The sequence below is a fragment of the Passer domesticus genome, chromosome 7 (genome assembly GCF_036417665.1).
Source record: "Passer domesticus isolate bPasDom1 chromosome 7, bPasDom1.hap1, whole genome shotgun sequence".
NCBI classification, from domain to species: Eukaryota; Metazoa; Chordata; class Aves; order Passeriformes; family Passeridae; genus Passer; species Passer domesticus.
Genome location: NC_087480.1, coordinates 43227445 through 43240659, shown reverse-complemented (window position 1 = coordinate 43240659; position 13215 = coordinate 43227445). Strand labels below are relative to the sequence as shown.

The following is a 13215-nucleotide window of genomic DNA, read 5'->3' as shown; positions in this document are numbered from 1 at the left end:
CAGAAATGTAGAACCAGTCACCAGAAATATTAGTACAAATTTCAATTCACTGTGTAAGTCAACCACTGCTACATTCTTTTATCCTTTGCCCTTTTCTATAATTTCTACCAGACCCTTCATTATTTTTTAGAATAATGGTTTTTCTTTGCCTGGCTGCCTGGGAGACTATTCACCCATAAAAAAGATTATTCATTACTCCCTGCTAGTTCTGCTGCTAAAAAACTTCCAGACAAGAAACAAAATAATAATAGGACAATCTTCAAACCACAAATTCCAGATAATAAGAACAAACATTCTGGTAATAGTCCACAGTTGACTATTTATTTATTTCTACAAACTGTGATTCACAAAACATAAAATAGCAGGACTAGTCAGTTTAAAATAATTACTAGAAATGTTGTGTGGTCCACAAACTAAGATCTCAGCTTGCATTTATATGGGGCAACATTAATATAACCCATATACTGACAGGTCAAGGATCTTTCATGAGACCTTCTGTATGGTGGATAAAACAGCTTGCCTATATGATTTTACCTTTCCCCAGTAGCCTTCTCAAAAAGTAGAGCAAAATGCAGATTAATTATAAATAATATAGTGCTTCTGTATCCTTCCAATTTGGTGTCAATATTTCAGATGTCAAGGAAATAAATAAGAATCATGCAAACAGCTCTGTTCACCAGTTTTTGGGATGGAGTTAATTCTCCTTACAAAACTTGGACATCAGCTTTGAAAACTCAACTCTGATTGCCAGGGCAAATTTGACAAAATACAAGAACCAGACCCAGAAAGCAGGTCCCTTACATAGATGATTATGGCCATATTGCATTGCTGCTTGAAGGCTACCTCTTGCAAGAGGTGTAAAACAAGCCAGATGGTGCCACAAGACTAACTTATGAAAAAAGGGTCTTCATCAGGGGAAGCCTGCAGTCTGCAATCAAAATACAAATTTCTACTCTACTACTTTTTCAGAGGATTACTCTTTTCACTAATGACTATAGTGCAAAGCTCAATGGTGTTATGTCCTTGGTTCAGGAGAGTTCAGAGAGACAGCTCTGACTGCCACTGAAAGACTGTACAGCAGTGGCCAAAGCAGAAATGCTTAAAAATACCAGGATTTCTGGAATGGCAGAGGTGAATTCTTCAAAAATTCCTTTTTAAAAATCAGAATTGTGTGAGATGGGAACCTGAGCATTCCAGTATCTTTCAAGATACCAAACAATTAATCATTTAACTCCATCATAAGTTCTTATATTTTCAAATATAAAGAAGGTAAAACACACAAAGAAAAATTAGTGGTGCCACATCTCAAGACTGAAAATGATAACTGAAGACTGAAAATTATGTAACTTTAAAACTGTAGAGTCAAATTCTGGTCTTCATTACTGTGGTATGACTAAGTCCATTCACTCAGTGAGCTTTCCATATTTACAGTGGTATGGATCAGAACATTTGATCCAGAGCATTTCATACTAAATGTAACTCCAAAGCCATATTTATTCTTCCTTTCCTTTCCCTTTAGCTTTCTTACATTAGGAAACTTATGAAAAAATCAGAATATCTCTGCTGGAAATTAAAAGGATTCACTGAAGCTAAGTAGTTGTAAACTGGATGTTAGATCACACTTCTACATTGCCAGATCAGGAGAGAGTATCGAATACATGAGGGGAGCTTCATATGTTTTTTGTTTATTTGGAGAGAAAGAAAATACGTGTAAAAATTTACTTCCAGTCTTAGTTACCATTTCCAAGCCTAAATTTCATCTACAGACAGTGATATATTTGCTTTAAAGGCTATGACAATGCTTTCTATTCTATTAATTCATAACCCTATACTGTAAAAATAGAATGCCATTAGAGATTTGGAAAGTCTGTAGAAATCTAGACTACATTATTATCATATAATCACAGTTGAAAATATCATAGCTTTCATTCACTCCACAATATCTAAACTGAAACAGAATCTGTGATATATCATTATTAATAATACTGATACAACACATATGAATCAAATTCTGCTACCTTTATTTTGCATTACACCTAACAATTATTACCATTGCTCAGTGTGGTATCATCTGGAGTTAAGCAGAATCTGGTGAAAACAGCAGATTCATTTCTGACATGCCCTAATGTCACAAATATAAACAACATCATTATTCAAGTTCAGAGGACTTGCTTCCTGCCATTTGAGCTGGCATCTCCCACACAACATGGCTCCGCCTTTCTCTTGGCGGAAACTGTCCATGGAGGAGGTTCCCAGGTACCATAACAATACAAGTTATGACAGCAGAGAAAGGAGGTGCTGAGAAACCGTAAAGGAGGGCAGAAACTGAAGTCCTCTGGACACACAGCCTGTACTCATGACTTATTCACTGCATGACATCAAGCCTCCTCCTCTTAAGGGTGACCCCAGTTTTCAGTAAAAATGCTTAGCAATTCCACATCTCCCTATGGTAATGCTTCTTGTAGATGATGACACAACCTTACGTAAAAGAACAGACATTACAAGAAAGAAAACATTACAAGTTTTAACATATGCCAGAAATGTGCATTGGAATGGTCATGTATTATTGTTCTAGCAACAATAATTTTTAAAGGTTATCTTTATTTCAGTGACTTTTAAATATTGAAAATGTTTTGATCTACAAAATGCTTTTCACAAAGTTTTACTCATCAGATCAACTTAGTGAGTGGCATTACTGTTAGTGTAAGGTTTGTAAGTATTACGCCATTCACACACACTAAAAATAGAGCTGTACTGTTTTACCTAAGTAGAATGTTCTGTCCTGTATCACCCTAAGTGGCTAATGTGTATGTGTCAATAAATTGACACTTAAGCATATGAAAAACCTGATTTTCTGTTTCTTAGCATACATATCTTCCAATCACAGTATCTTACTAGTAATTTAGGCCTGCTGAAGTCACAAGTAAGTTGACAAATTCTGTATCATATTATTTTCATTCAAATAAATGCCATGAATGCTTCATTACTGGAAATTTTTTTCAGAAGAAAAAAATTACTGCATACTTGTGCTTTTTCAGAAAAATTTTTTGACCCATCTAGGCTAGCTGGCTATCATCCAGGCTTCTAACCTAGGTACAGCTGTATAAAGAAGCAGTTTATGAGCCAATTCCATGAGTGGCTGCAATTCCACTCTAGTGTGGGTCTCACACGGTATTTCATGTCTTACTCAGATCTGAAGAGGTCAAACATTTAGTGTGATCCTATCCCAGTTGTATGCAGTGGTTCTCAGTAGACTTTGAACACATACAGATTGAAAATCTACTACTCACTGAATAGAGAACTTTTGAATGAGTTTTATTATTCCTTAAAAGATGACCATGGAAGTCAGAATGAATCTATCTAAAGGTCCAACACCTTAAGCTTTCTTCTATTTAACATGGGACATGCTGCAAACCATTTACAAGCTGCAGTGGGAATGGAGCCTGAACCTTTGCAGATAGGGTTAGCACCAAGCTTGACATCCACTCTCTTGCTATAAACTACACAGCAAAGCACTTTGGAATTGCAGATGAAGGTGCTGCTGCCTAAGCACCAGACACTCCAGTTCAGTTCAGTTATTGAAGATAGGGTAAAATCATATTGAAGATAAGAAACCATCATCTGTATTCTCAGAGGGAAGGACTTCACCATCATGCCACAAAGTGGAACCCTCCAGGAACTGACAGGAAAGTGACTGTGGTGGCAATGTCTGGCTGCAAAATTCATTCCCATAAGAAACTGTCCAGAGAATGACTCATTTAGACTAAAATATGTTTATTTCTGTCCAATCACCTAATGAAGAAAAGAAGTTGAAATCCTATTATATTTAGATTTTGGTCTGTTAACTCCTGGTTGTTAGTCTCTGAATTTTATGAGAAAGCACAGGCACAGTGATCCTACCCTATTGAAAGCTGTGTTTACTTGCATCATTTACTAGATGCTTCCAGACTGCCTGCCTGGGGACATACTTTGAATGCAAACAATATCAAAACCCAAAGGGGAAAGAAAAGAGGCAGTACTCTTTACTATACAGATTTACCTTAGCAAACTGAAGGTGCAAGTCTGTGTTTGCTATACTGTTAATACCTATAGCAACTTTGCCTTTCCTCCTTTTTGATACAGTAAAAAGTACTTTTAAACAGTATTATATGATTTCTGATATAATAAACAGATAACTTCCTGAGTTCCCATAATTCTTCAGGAATTAGTTTTTTTAATTGATGCGAAAGTGAAAATTTACCAGTGTTCACTCCACAAAGAGCCTTTAAGAGTTACAATCAATAACTCCTAATTAGGGAGATACTACCCTGGAGTAGAAAAGAGCTTAAATTTCCCCAGTACAAAGAATTATATGAGAAATTTAGGAAGACTGATGTTTCTAAGTTACTATTCTTTTACTTCATATTTTTCCATGGAAATAGGCTTCAATCTGCCAGTAATCTGTTCCAATGGAACCACTGCAAAAACTAAAAGAGCCTTGGAATGTTACTCTTCAGTTCTAAATGGAGTGTTTTCTCAAAGTTTAGTCCAGTTTTATGTCACTGTAACAGGTCATTTAAAATCTACAAGCTGTGATGGCCTGGTAGGCTAAAATGTGTGTATTTGGTGAGTACTAATGAAGGGACTCCTTATATTTGTGGGCAAGATTTTCAGAAGAGGCCAACTCTAGTTGGATTTCTAGGTTTATATTTAAGGACCTAAGTAGAAGCTACTGACTGCACCACATGTTTTTGAAACCATGCTACCTATTAAAGATATAATAACCTATTGTTGTTTAGTTTATTTACTTTTCTTAAAACTTTGCATCTTTATAACTCTGAGAGCTCATTTTAAGGACATTCCATGTACTGTATAGGTGAGTAAAGATAAGCACTTCTCTGATGGAAGCTTCTAACTGACTCACTAAATGACACTCATTAAATCATTAACTAATGATGTCAGAAGTCTTCACCTCTTTTTTAACAGCAGCATTAGAATCTGGATTTGATAAACTGATATTTTACTGACTTTTAGGATACATAACAAGACCATCAATTACTAGAAAATGATGCCATATCTAATGTGTTAAGAATATTTCTGTTCTTATTTTTACTCTTGGACACTTTTACTTATCGTGGGCAGTTATGCTGGATATCCTTTAAAAACAGAAAGGCATAAAATATGATTATCTACACTTATTATTTTAATGTGTTTTTCATCTGTTAGGTATTCATAGAGAACATCCAAAAGCAGGAATTGAAAAGCATGTTAAGCCCAACAGCTTCACTTTGTAGGAGCTTTGTAGTTCCTACAAAAGACTCCATTGCCTTCCCACCACAGGGTCTAGTCTCTGTATCCCAAGCAAGGATTCCCTGCAGTTCAGCCATAGGTGTCTAAGCACCAGAAAAGGATCAGGCACTCTTCTGTCCTCACCATTTCCTACAGGCCAGCTCTGGGCAGAGCTGCCCTTCTCACAAGCTTTTGGGCTTGGCAGTCTGAGAACCGCCTGCCTCCCCACTCTGCTGGGAGCCCAGCCCTGTAACAGAAGAACTGCTCTGGGAACCAGCATCAAAGCATTGGTTCTGCAGTGTCCTGTGGGAAGGCTCCAATAGCTTTTCATAGATGGACTTTATACAGCTGGATAAAACCAACTCTCTGTTTCAGGGGCTGCAAGAGTGACTTACATCTTCAAGGTACAAAAAGGAAACCAATTGAGTTGCCTACTTACACAGTGCTCCTGAAAATTAAGCCGATTTTTTTCCTAAGTATCTGAATGTAAATCTATGAGATGAACTGAATATATGTTGAATATATATACTTCTAGGGACATACTTCAAGGTTGTTTTACCTGTTAAGAATTTTCCTACATGAATTTCCTAGATGAATTATGTAATTGGAATCTTGACATTTTTAGAAACAGGTGCTATTGCAGTGATTTCATATGTAATGCTTACAAGAACTAGAGATTATCCAGATGCATACAGGAATGCTTTAAATAGCCTAGGACTGACTATTTCACCAACAAAGGCTTCTGTGAAACTGCTCAGAAATGGCTACTTCTGTTTCCATACCAGTTATTTGGAATGTTTTTATTGACTTCCTATGCTGAAAAGTCTATTAAATACATTATAGTATTTCAAAGGCTATGCAGACAGTCAACGCATGTACAGGAGGCAATTTTGATACTCACCAACTATGAACTATATCTCACTTTAAAGACCAACCTACAACACGTATCCAGTACAAACCAAAACCCAAAAAACCATAATCCTCCACCACTTATATCCTATACTGAAACCAGTGGAAAACTTGTCTAGGTATAACTTCACATTCAGATCTTTAGCAGAATTAGCTTGTAGGCTGATTTATTTACTGCACATATTCAGCAAAAAAGAATAATTATTTTAAGTTTTCATTACATTGCATAATTCTGAAGCAGAACCTAGATTTTGAAGCTTTTTATCACAATGTAAGTCACTACAACATATGACTTTTTTGTTGTTCAGAACCCTCTTGAGACTGGATAGATTGTGTTTTTATGACTTCTTTAGCAGCATTGACTGCCATCAAGCACTAATAACATGATGGTGATTTCATAAAAAATTTCACTCGTTACCCTCAGAAAACTGGGCTTGTTCATCATCTGTGCAGACCTGTATTGACCCATTATTTTACAATACTTTAACATCTGTCCCGTATTTCTATGGACTTTTTCTTATTTTGCACCTCAAGTCTTTTAAGACTACATTCCAAGTGTCTAACTATATTGAGGCCTCTGCTAAATATTCCAAAAGTTCTTTTTGTGCAGACTGCAGGCACAGTAGTTTCAGCTGTGAAAATCAGCAAAACAAGTATTACATTTTTGAGTATCCTGTTTCTATTACCATATAAAAAGAGACACAGTCTAAAAATGGTTCGTGCTACAGGAAGAGACAAGGCGTTCCCTCAGCAATTAAATATGAAATAAACTGAGTCCACTTAAAAGTTTTGTCATCAAGGTACTTATTGAGAAAGAATTCAAATAAGTATTCATCTTTCAATAAATGGGAGTTTTCAAATATGGAACATTGAACATTTTTCAGTTTTAAGCATAGAATACAGTCAAGGACAAGATTTAGAAATTATTCCATTTAACATAATGCTATTTAATTTGATAAGAAACAACTTGTACAACTAAAGTCTTTCACCGTATTTTCCCTGATGTCAAAGGTATCATCTCTCTTGTTAGAGCAATGCACGGAAATCAGATTCAATTCTGTATCCTACCAATATTCACAAGAATTTCTCTTAAGCAGACACCAAGGTTGTAAAGTCTTGATCTATAAACTGTGAATAGTAGATAATCTATCAGATTACTGTGATAATTTGAGTAAGGTAAAATACACAGGTAAGGGACAGAGTAGCACTTACTCTACCTTAAAATCTGACCATAATTTGATTTACTACTAAGTTAATGCCTATCATAGAGAAAGCTTACCTGCTAGTGACATTATTAGATCCTGCAGGATCAGGATCTAAGCTGTTTTTTTTTTTAAATCATCTTTTTAAATACATCTCTCAATTTGGTTTGCAGCAAACACTCTGGTTCCATAATATGAGCTCTGCCAAATACCTTCTATTTCACACACTGTGTACATTAACACTTAGACTTGCAGCGAAGTCCCAGACCTGAAATTCACAAAGGTTTTTACAGTCCCTTATGTGTGCTAAGGTGCTAAAAAGATTTTAAGTTCTGCCAGATTCTACTACTATTGTAATAACCGGGTCAACAATTAATCCTTACATTTACAGTCTGTAAACCTGGTATTTATTACTGAGTAGAACAGTTATAAGCCCTTGCAACAGGCATGTGTGTTAACCTAATTCCTTTTAAGCCACTGTTCTCTATTGTGTCCATCCAGAGAGCAAATCTCTATCACTGCATGAGACTTCACATTCTTAGAACATTGAAGATTTCTCCCAAGCTCTGCTTAATTTATTCCCCCCTATTATCAACAAATACTCAGAACAATGATAAATTAACTAATGCTAGGAGGATTTCTTCTGAAAAGAAGCAGAACGCTTGACAGAGAAAAGAAAATCTTGCTGGCAGATGGAAACCCTACTGTTCACCAGTGTACAAAACAAATCCGGGAAAGACATAAATGCTCCAGTGTGTTTTAGGTATAACCTCAGCAGTTATGTCGTGGCTCCTTTAGTATGCTGAAACTGTGTCAGAATTAAGGATTCTCTTTGGGGGAGATAAGTAACTTTGGGCATGAGAGTTGTAAAAATAAGTATGACAACTTTTTTCCCACATTTTGTATCTGCTGCAGACACCAACTGGAAGCTTTTGGGGTGGGTGTTTTTAACAAAAGATAGCACCAGGAAAGTTTTTATACCTTTTTTTTTTTTTTTACTACTGTCATTTCAATTATAGGCTCTAGGGAAGAGATTATTTCTAGCCAAACCCATAGAGTATTTGTCTATCTATATACAGTTAAAGTTGTTAGGATATACACCAAGCTGGCGTTGAAAAACTTCTGTCCTGCAGAGGTGGGAAAGAGACAGTTTCCTGCAGCCTTAATAGTCCTTTCTTGGATCCATGTGAGGTCTCCTAAATTCAGTGCAAAGACACACATTCTAGAGAATTAACAACACATACCAGTCATTTTTTCTGTGCCTGATGTCTGCAGCTGAAGTTGAAATCATTATTTTACCTTAGAAACAATTAAGAAATCAAAATCATATAGCAAAAGAGACATATACATGCAGGTGTCTCTTGCACTGTTCTGGGAAGATTGGACCATTTCACCTGCTGATCCTTGGGACTCAGAAAAACTTCAGCTAGGACCACTAGCTGCACCTAGTGAAATCACCCTTTGATTTATTCATTTTTGCTAATTTGAGAATATCAATCTGAGAAACGCATATAAATTATCACACAAGACAATATTTTTTAATCTTAAAAGTTAATTGATCAGTTAAAATCAAAAGTACTTTACATCACAAATAGTTCTGAGAAGAAATTCATACTTTTCTCGTTTGAAGCACCATTTCGTACTAGCTGGACACATTCAAGAGTTTTCATTCAATAAACAGATCCATATCTTTCTTACCAAGCAAACAGAAATAAATAGCAGTGTTAAGTGTGCACCCACTAAGAAAACTCTCCTTTTGCCATCACTAACTGGCCCAGTTCTGCATTCCTTCTGCACCTAGAACTCCCACTACTTTCCAAGCCTGTGTGTGGGAAGCACAAGGAACCTTTATATTTCCTAAGATGACAGCAAGAAGTATCTATTTATTTTAGAAACAAATCTGCTCATTGCTTACACAGAAGGTCCAAAGTTTTCTATATATAGGTTCATAGCCTCATTTTCAGTAAGGCTTCTTAAATATTTTTTTTTTTCACACAGATTAAGAGCTAGATTTCCATTTGCTTGGAAAAGCTTATAAATAATAAAAAGGCTGATTTTTCATTTCTTGCCCATGAAATTTAAATCAGCATCACAATAGTGCATTGATGTCAAGGCCTTACAAAAATTTATAGTGTTGAAGCCATGCCACTTTGACTAAATGAGTTTATTCATTCCAAAGACATTACCAACAGCTTTAGTATTAAAGGTGAAGAAGGGGAAAGGAAATCAAAGCATGTCTTTAAAAATACTGAATTTTGTTTACTTTAGCCAAGTCATAAAGCAAAAACATTTTCTGAAAAGAGCTACTTAAGAACTGGTGGGCACTGAGCTGACCAAGTATGAGTCACTGCTTTTCCCATGCAGTTGATTCTCAGTTCTGCACCTTTTTCTGTGTAAAGAAGAAATAACTCAAGAGACCAAACACTTATTTGCACACCATTTCTTACATGTATGAAAGGCACCTCATACTTCACTATGGTTTTGAGGTTGTTTTTTGTTAAATAAAGAAACATCAAAAAAAGTAAAGTATTTTAGGAATCTGTTGAGATTTGTCTATATGGAATGGCTTCTGTTGTCTTTAAAAAGTCACTGCTACATGATTAACACTTCATATGAATATACCATGTAATTTTCCATAGAGATGGTTTATGAAAAGAACACTGAAGAACAGAAGATTTAAAAGAGAAACTCATATTTTCCCCAGCATTTTCATTTAGTCATATTGTTTATGTCATTTATGCTATTTTATTTAATTCCTTGGTATTTTCACTCTCCAATTTTCAAATAGGAATCATTATGTCCTATGTTAACTTTTAACTACTTTAAATAAGATTAGAATGCATAAGAGATGATTCAGAAATAAGTCCCTTGTACACTGTTAGAGAAATTAGGTCAAATTCTAGTCCCTCTGTAGTCAATGGAAAAACTCTGACTTCAATAACAGATCAAGCCCTGAACACACAGCTCCCTGTAGTTCCTAAGCAAATAGCACACTGTATCTCAGAAAAGGTCAAGAACTAAGTTCTTTTCTGAATGCTTCTACAAAGAATAAGAAGCCTGTAGTTCTACATTTCTGAAATGTCCTTTATCCAGAAAACTAGAAGACTATCAATATAGTCTTTTAGTTCTGAATAAAGTTACCACAACCAAATTAGTCTGCCTAATGTTGCTGAATACAGTCCAGTAAGTATCAGTTCTGTTGATTTCAGTGTAACTTTTGATGATTTTTCCTGTGTTTGGGTTTAGATTTTCTTTGAACTTGTCATTTCCATCCAACCCATTATGTAAACATAGGCTACAAAAACCCTACTTAATTTAGTCAGTTCTGCTGCGAAAAGTGGCATAAGAAATCGATCATGCCTTTGAGGACAGTATCCTTCTTGAAGAAATTTAGTTTCCACATGGTAACGAGAAGCCGAATCCTTGAAGCTCTGCGAGGTTAATTCACCCTGGTGTAACTCCAGGGAGTCCGTGGAATTGCAAGAGGAATGAAATCTGACCCCTCCAGTCCCTGTCAGAAACGGGGCCAGCAGGGGGCAGGAGCCCTGATTGATCTGACACCGTCAAAGTTGTGCCCAGGTATAAAGGCTTGAATGGAAACTGATCTCCCTCTACGACGCCTGTTGTTTCTGGATTCAGATCGAGAAATACCTCGTTAAAATAATAAATACATTAAAAACTAAACCTTTCATTTCGGAGAGTTAAGCCCCTTCATTGATGTCAGATTCACAGAAAAATAAAAACTTCAGTCCCAGCCAGACTGGCCTCCAGATGCGCCTGCGGGCTCCGGTGGGAGGGAGGAAGGAACGGAGGAAGAGGCAGCGTTTTCACCCCCGGTAGGAGAGGAGAACTCTCCTGCCACCGGAGACTCCACACTGCAGCTCGATGAGCTGCGAGCACAGCCCAGAAAACCCAGCTGGGCTGGCGGCGGTGCGAGGAGCCCAGGGAGAGCGGTGCGGACGGGAGAAGTGCGCAGAAGGCGAGGGGCGGTGCGGGGGAGGGGGCGGCGATTCCTTTCTGCTGAGGCTGCTGCGGCTGCTGCCTGGCTCGTGTTCCCCCTGCAAGTCCCCCGCGGGCCGCACCCTGCCCACCAGGTCCACGGACACCTAAGGGACCACTCGATACCCCGGGCAGGCTACAGAGCTGGGAGGCGGCTGGGGACGGTGCCCCAGCGCTGACACCGCCCGCAGGGAGCCCAGCGATCCTCGGGCTGAGCCCCCCCGAGCCCGCCCAGGCATCTCCGGGCTCGGCACCGCTCGCACCACCTGCGGGGCGCCGCTGCCCCGGGAGCTGCCCGCCGCAGCGGCTGGCAAAGGGCCCCTGCCAGTGTATTTTCTCCTCCGCTTGCGCCCTAGAAAACTTTTTGACTACTAAAACCCGTTGCAAAAGAAAAAATAAAAGGGAGGAAAACGAAGAAAGAGAGCAGAGAGCCTCCACCCCCAACTTTCCCTTTCCTTGTCCCTCGAGGAGAAGGCAGAAACTTGTCGGTCAATTTCAGTCACAATCTGGTGAACTTCAGCAGCTCAACAAAACAAAGTTGGACGCACACTTCACAAAACAAGAGTCCAGTGCTGAAAGAAGATAAGTGTCTCTGTGCAACAAGTATTTCTTTCATTTTCCCACCCTGCCAGTACATCTCCTTTACCTCATTAAAAACACATCCAAATTTTTAGGCTGACTGAGAGCCGTTCCTCCGCGGCACCTGGGAGAGACTTCCCAACCCGCGCAGCCGGGGGCTCCCCGCGGGTCTCCGCGCCCGGAGCCGGCTGCAAGAGCGCTCTCGCCTCCCCAGCACCGGGAGTCGCTCTGACAGGTTTCCTCTGAAACGCGGCCTCAGCCGTGCCCTGGGTCCTTTCCCCGAGGAGGGGAGAGAGGCGGTGGACTCCCGGCTCCCCTTTGCTTTCTTACCTCCTCTGACCTCTGCAGCCCGAAGAAGGAAAGCGAAGGTGATGAGCACGGTTACAGCCGAGTCCCAGGGCCACCTTCTCGTTTTCCACCTTGTGGACCATCTCTGCATCTCCATGCTGGGCACCCACAAGTGTGAATTAAACGCGGGCGCCTTCAGTTTATACCTGCTCCGTCCTTTCCACTATATTCCCAGAGATGACTTCTCCTATAGAGCCATACGTGATAAACGGAGAGAAGGTTTTCTCTCTCGCCCCTCTCCCGTTCTGCCCGGCCTCGCACAGGCCCCTCCGACCCGTCCTCCCCGGTGCCCTGCCTTCAGACTGAGGGGAGATGAGGGGCTTTAATCAAAATGCAAAGAGCTCCGCATCCCCCTAAAGGCTTCATCCCGTCAGAGGGCTGGGCGAGCGGCTCCCAGGGCCACCCCTGGAGTCCGACTGACACGCCAGCCGCCGGGCGGAGGCCAATCGCGGGGCTCCCCCGGCCGCCCACAGCACCGCCCTCCGCCTCGGCGGCGGCACACCGGCCGCTCCGCGGGCACCGCCGGCCCCGCGGCGCCGGAGCGCGGCCCTGCCGAAAGCGCTCGGGAGACGCAGAAGGCGCGGCGGGAGCGAGCCGGGACAGGGCTGGGCTGTCCCCTCACCGGGTCACCGCCGCCCCCCGCCCGCTCCGCTCCGCGCGGGCCCCCTCGCCCCGAGCATGCGCATAGGCGGCCGCGGCGCCCCGCGGAGCCAGGGCGGGGGCGCGGAGCGGGGACGCGTGGGGGACGGGCAGGGGGGCGACACTGGGGACAAGCGGGGGATGGGGACGCCGGCAGGGAGGGAGCGAGGCAGGGAAACATTGAGGAGAGGAATGTGCGGGAGAGGAGCCGGGGCGCTGAGGTGAAGCGTCTGGGGGTGGCCCTTCGGACTCCCCGAAATCACGGCTGGCG

General features: G+C 40.6%; 1 protein-coding gene across 7 annotated transcripts in view; it reads right to left on the bottom strand.

Annotated features, from left to right (window-relative positions):
- The window catches only part of COL11A1 (collagen type XI alpha 1 chain), a 129873-nt gene extending 117123 nt beyond the window's left edge, over nucleotides 1-12750 (bottom strand). For 4 of the 7 annotated variants that reach the window (XM_064428020.1, XM_064428021.1, XM_064428027.1 and 1 more), the window contains exon 1: nucleotides 12288-12749. In XM_064428020.1, coding sequence (XP_064284090.1) covers nucleotides 12288-12402 — 115 coding nt within the window. In that variant the 5' untranslated portion in view covers nucleotides 12403-12749. Of the gene's footprint in view, nucleotides 1-12287 lie in introns of all 7 variants that reach the window. The other 3 variants (XM_064428025.1, XM_064428026.1, XM_064428024.1) reach the window with 2 other exon arrangements.
- Nucleotides 12751-13215: the final 465 nt, after the last annotated feature.